Source organism: Arvicola amphibius, chromosome 10, assembly GCF_903992535.2.
Source record: "Arvicola amphibius chromosome 10, mArvAmp1.2, whole genome shotgun sequence".
NCBI lineage: Eukaryota > Metazoa > Chordata > Mammalia > Rodentia > Cricetidae > Arvicola > Arvicola amphibius.
In genome coordinates, this window is record NC_052056.1 from 121,383,215 (window position 1) to 121,389,279 (window position 6,065).

Sequence of the window (6,065 nt, forward strand, 5' to 3'; positions counted from 1 at the left end):
AGTGATTTTGTTGTGTCACCTAGAGGCAGAAGTGACTGCCGCACAGTCTTCATAGTGTGCTTCCTCCATACCCCAGAACACTAACCCAGCAATGAAAGGGGCACACTGGTACAATCGGCATCTCTGTTTGTTTATATAATATATACACAAAATGTCCATACTTGATGCTAGTATAGTTTTAGCTAAAAGCTTACAAACAGAAGTCAAATAGAAAAGACTGTTACAGCATATAATTCCATTTATTTGGAATTCTGGGTAAAGCAACAGAAACAGCAGACAGAGCAGGTAGGGGTTATATAGACAAGACCATTAAGTTGGTGCCTGGGGAGGATTTTATAGGATGGTATAATTGCTCCCCATCTTGACTGGTGGTGAGACAAGGCTGTGACTTTGTCAGATGTTCAGGTTTATACATTGTTCACACACACACACACACACACACACACACACACACACACACACACACCAACGAGACAGTATCCTGTACGACACTAGGCTCTTGGATCCCAGAAGGTGACCCCAGAACCAGTCGACAGGCCTCAACATTGCAGAACCACCTGGAAAAGCAGCATTCTTCGGTGCGCAGAGGGGCCGGTAGGTGGCGCTGGAAGTCCCGCACAGCCTGGAAAGGCGGATGTGGGCGTCTGGAGTAGCAGAGCTCCGTTTGTCTGTCTGTCTGTGCAGAGCCCTCGCGTGGGGCCTCATACCCTGGGTCTCTCCAGTGGAGCTACTCTCCTGTGTCAGTCCCTTCTCCTGGGCGCAGGCCAGAGACACCCTGCTTTTCTGGGTGACTCTGGGCGAACCCCGTGCTTGGCACCTCTTCCCATACGTAGCGTTTGCAGCCGGAGCAGGAGAATTCCGGAGGGGCGGAGCCTGGGACTGCGTGCCTGAGATCCCAGCAGTTGGCAACAGAGGCAGGAGGATTGTACAGTGGAGGTCAACTTGTGCTACGAAAACGTAAACAAGAGAGCAGGCCTGCGGGGGTTTGCACAAGCTCACCACCTGGGTAGGGACCGCCAGGCAGTTCCTAGTTTTAATGCCCTCTGTTTCCTTTGTAGACGTATCTGTGGCACGCGGGTGGAGCACTGAGCCTGGGGCCCCCCTCGTGTGGCCACTCTCCTCCACGGCTGTGCAGGGGCGGCGGGATGGACAGGTTCCTGGTGAGGCCCGACCCGGGCGACCTCCGAGGGGGAGGGGAGGAGCCAGTCCTGTCGGGAGGAGCCTCAGGCGGCCAGTCGAGCCTCAGCTGGAGGCACCTTCGCGCGCAAGGTCTGAATTGTGATTACACCATCCTGTTTGGCAAAACCGAGGCAGACGAGATCTTCCAAGAGTTGGAGCAAGAAGTGGAGTATTTTACCGGTAAGCAGAGGGTTTTAGGTGTTAGGCTTAGGTGATGAAAGAATGTGCCTCTGTTAGGAGAAGCGTGAACTCAGGCTGTGACAGGGTCTAGAGCGAAATTATCTGGGAAGTTAAATAAATAAATAAACCCCAAAACTTTCTAGGTTCTTTGTGATACTGAATCAGAATAACGGGAGGTGCAGCCTAGGCATCAGCGTTTTTACCAGTCTTCCAGGCCAGTGGTAGAGCGCTTCTCTATTCACAAAACCCCAGGTTAGACCTCAGCGTGGTCAAACGAACACTCATATGCAGCCAAATTGTGCTTGTCTAGTAGGCGAGACTGCTGATAGCCAGGTAGTTTCTCACGGAAGGCTGTGTGGTTTAGCCGGACGCCTGCCGCCCTCAGAACTCTGCTGGCTTCCTGACCCTTGCAGTTCAGTGTCTGAAGAGTTTGAAGGTGATGTTGATGCTGTTGCCTGGAGACCACATATTGAGAAGCTGTAATGAGCACACAGCTGACAAACCTTCCATCCATAACTTGACTTCATTATGTTCTGACTTTAGTTAAGGCAATGAAAGACAGTTTTAAAACCTGAAGCCATGATATACTGATGCGTACCTGTAACTTCAGAACTTGGGAGGTGGAGGAGAGTTCAAGGTCATCCTCAGCTAAATGGAGGGTTCAAAGTTAGTCTGGGATGCATGAGACCCTCCCTGTCTTTAAAGGCCATAAGTAAATACATGAGGAGTTGAAAGATGACGCAGGAGTTAAGATCAGCAGCTTCTCTCCCAGAGGACCCAGGTTTGATTCCCAGCACCCACATGGCAGCTCACAGCCCTCTCTAACTCCAGTCCGAGGCACTCTGATACCCTCTTCCAACCTTCGAGGGACCAGACACATACAGGTTGTACAGATATGCGGGCAAACATAAAAGAATTTTGCTTTGTTTTTTTAAGACAGGATCTCACTGTGTAACCCTTGCTGTCCAGAAACTCACTCTGTAGACCGGGATGGCCTTGAACTCAGAGATCCACCTGCCTCTGCTGGGATTAAAGGTGTGCACCACAGTTTATTAAAAAAAAAAAAAAAAAAAAAGAGGGCTGGAGAGATGGCGCAGAGGTTAAGAGCACTGGCTGCTCTTCCGGAGGTCCTGAGTTCAATTCCCAGCAACCACATGGTGGCTCACAACCATCTGTACTGAGATCTGGCGCCCTCCTCTGGCGTGCGGGCATACGTTGAGGCAGAATGTTGTATGCATAATAAATAAATAAATCTTTAAAAAAATAAAAATAAATAAAAAAGGAAGAAAAAGAAAAGATGGCCTCAGCTGCTTTAGACCAAGTCATCTGTGATTTTTTATTTTTTAGTTCTTCAACAGTTTCATGTATGTGTACGATGCATTTTGGTTATTTGCACACACTACTCATTCTCTGACCCCTACTCCTGCAGAGCCATCCGTCCTAAGCCTCTGTTGTGCTTTTGTGTCTTTGGTTTTATGGCCCACTGATTTTAATGCTAGTGTGTGTGCATGTTTTGTATGTGCATACAACAAAGCCAGAGCCCTGCATTCCCTCTGCCCCTCGTGTTGTATAATGCCCAGCTAGGCACCCCCCCCCATTTTTCTTGCAGTTCCAGCTAGACCAGCTGGCCGGTGAGCCCCCAGCAGTGGGATTTGAGGCACACGCAGCCACACCTTGTGACAGGCACTTTACCAGCTGAGCCACCTCTCCAACCCTTTGGGTTTTTTTTTTTTTTTGAGACACACTTGCCTGGAACTTGTGCGCTCTGCCTACATCAGCGCCAGAGTGATGAGATTATAGGGGTGTGCCACCATGCCACCACACCCCTTCATGAGAATAAGAGTAAGCCACAGTGCTTTAGGGGAAGAGATCCCCAAAGGGCATTCTATAACATGACGAGCAGAGGAAGTGCCGTTTCTAGTTCCCTCCCTTTTGAGTACCCAGAAGATGCACAGGACTCATCTGTCTATATCCCTTGAGGTCAGAGCTGCCATTTCATCTGCCCAGGTGCACTGGCCAAGGTCCAAGTATTTGGAAAGTGGCACAGCGTTCCCAGGAAGCAGGCAACCTACGGAGATGCTGGACTGACATACACCTTCTCTGGTCTTACACTGACACCAAAGCCCTGGATTCCAGTTCTAGAGCGTGTTCGAGATCAGATCTTCAGGGTGACAGGGCAGACCTTCAACTTTGTGCTCATTAACAGGTAACGTTTGCTACCCGGGGAAGGGCTAAGGACTTTCTGGGACCGGAGAGAGGAAGGCAGGGGTTAGGTGAGGTCACTGGTGAAGTCAACACATCCCTAGCCTCCACCCTGAATGCGCCAGTAGGGCCCTGCTTCCACTACAGCAACCAATAGTGTGTTCTGGGAACAGAACAGCTAGGCTCCAGGCCTGGGCTCAAGGGGAAGTCATCTGGCATGAGGTGGTTAGAGGGAGGGCCCCTCAAGGCAGTGACAGCTAGAGAGCTGGCGATACTAACGTGGAGTAGAACAGAGGAATGCATGGTGTCCATGGAACCAGGGAGAGAAGAGTATGAAGGGCAGGGCCAGACTGCACAGGGTACGGTTGGTGTGTGTGCAGGCGGAGTAGGGCGGCTTTCCCTACATGAACCTGGCGACTGGAAGGCGTAGCTATTTGATCTGATGTGTGAGGTCTGCAAGCATTACAAGACGTAGCTAAGGGTCCTAGTCAGTGTTCTTTTGCTGTGAGGAGACACTATAACCAAAGCAACTCTTAGAAAACATTTCACCGGGGGCTGGAGAGATGGCTCAGAGGTTAAGGGCATTGCCTGCTCTTCCAAAGGTCCTGAGTTCAATTCCCAGCAACCACATGGTGGCTCACAACCATCCATAATGGGGTCTGTTGTATACATAATAAATAAATATTAAAAAAAAAAAAAAAAAAAAAAAAGAAAACATTTCACCGAGGCTTGCTTTGTTTTAGAGAGTTAGTCCATGGTCATTTTTTTTTTTTTTTTTTTTTTTTGGTTTTTCGAGACAGGGTTTCTCTGTGGCTTTGGAGCCTGTCCTGGAACTAGCTCTTGTAGACCAGGCTGGTCTCGAACTCACAGAGATCCGCCTGCCTCTGCCTCCCGAGTGCTGGGATTAAAGGCGTGCGCCACCACCGCCCGGCAGTCCATGGTCATTATGGTGGGAAGCAGACCAGCATAGCCCTGGAGTAGGGGCCGAGAGCTTCATTCATAGCTCTGGAGGAGGGGCCAAGAACTTCACATTGTCATCTGCAGGCAGTGGGCAGAGATAGACACTGGGCTTGGTGTGAGCTTTTGAAACTTCAAAGCCCAACCACAATGACACACCTATGCCTGATTGGCTCTAAAAGTTCCACCAACTGGGGGCCTTTCTCATTCAAACACCTTGCTTGGCAAAGACATTCAGATTGGGCTCTCTGGTCTCACAGGCTAAGGGTATACAGAAACAGCACGCTGCTGCTTCGGGCTAGGACGAGGCACCGGCGGCAGCATCGGCAGGTGATGGAGAGGGTTTCTTCAGCACTGTGGTTGTCTCCCCACTCCAGGTACAAAGATGGCTGCGACCACATCGGGGAACACAGGGACGATGAAAGAGAACTGGCTGCTGGGAGTCCCATCGCATCTGTCTCCTTTGGGGCCTGCAGAGACTTCCTCTTCCGGCACAGAGACTCTCGAGGGAAGAGACCCCGGCAGACAGTGGAGGTAGTCAAGCTGCAGCTGGCCCATGGAAGCCTGCTGATGATGAACCACCCCACCAATACCCACTGGTACCACAGTCTCCCCATCCGCAAGAAGGTCCTGGCTCCTCGGGTCAACTTGACTTTTCGGAAAATTTTACCTACTAAGAAATAAAACATTTTCTATTTATTATTTTTATTTGTATGTGTGCGTGCCGCATGTGTGCAGGTGCCAGGGATGCCAGGAGGAGGTGTGGGATCACCTGGTGCTGGAGTTACAGGTGGTTGTGAGCTGCTTGACACAGGTGCTGGGAACCAAACTCAGGTCTTGCAAGTGCTCCTACCCGCTGAGACATCTGTCCAGCCCCTAAAATCTATTTCTAATAATCAATACCTTGTATTTTCTTTTTTTGCTTGAAGAGAGGATTTATTCTCATTACCCAGAGAGAACACAGGGCCCAGTACACAGCCCCCAGTTCAGGAGGAGGATGCTACGTCACATCTATACCACTCAGGTCTGGCGTGGCCAGCACTCAGAAGGCAGAGGTCTAGGCAGGTCTTTGAAAGTTTACAGGCAGCCTGTTGTACACAGCCCGTTTAGAAAGACTAAAGCCCACCACTCGAGTGTTTCCTAACAAACCATCTTTATTGCTTAGTACACAGCAGATACAAAAGTGCCTTTAGCAGATCCACACTCAGCGGCCTACAGCCTAAGTACTAGCTTAACTTAGGTTTTTCCAGGAAGAAGCTACCTACTGTGAATAACTTAAAACTAGAAATCATCCTTGGTTGCTACCTAATGTCTAATAATTTACAAAATGAGGAAGTACATCAGCACTCGGCCAGGTTCACACATTTACAGCCTGGGCTCAAACTCTGGGCTGGGACCAGCACCCCACAGCTGTCCTTTTGGCCGTCTCTCTTCCCTAGCTGACCTCAGAATGAGCCAACAACCCTGCACAGTGCTCTAACATCACAAGCGACCAAGGGACTGGGCACTTGTCCACAGGGCCACCTGGGCCAGAACAAATGGTTCAG

The 6,065-nt window shown here is 50.0% G+C and overlaps 1 protein-coding gene across 2 annotated transcripts; it reads left to right on the plus strand.

Annotated features, from left to right (window-relative positions):
- Positions 1-618: 618 nt before the first annotated feature.
- Positions 619-5,220, plus strand: Alkbh2 (alkB homolog 2, alpha-ketoglutarate dependent dioxygenase). Of its 2 annotated transcripts, none has more exons than XM_038345614.1 (4): positions 619-957; positions 1,059-1,359; positions 3,340-3,565; positions 4,896-5,220. In XM_038345614.1, exons 2-4 carry the CDS (start codon positions 1,146-1,148, stop codon positions 5,200-5,202), a joined length of 747 nt encoding a protein of 248 aa, XP_038201542.1. In that variant the 5' UTR covers positions 619-957; positions 1,059-1,145; the 3' UTR covers positions 5,203-5,220. The 2 variants fall into 2 exon arrangements, with proteins under 2 accessions (XP_038201542.1, XP_038201543.1); XM_038345615.1 differs by having other exon boundaries at positions 3,367-3,565.
- Positions 5,221-6,065: the final 845 nt, after the last annotated feature.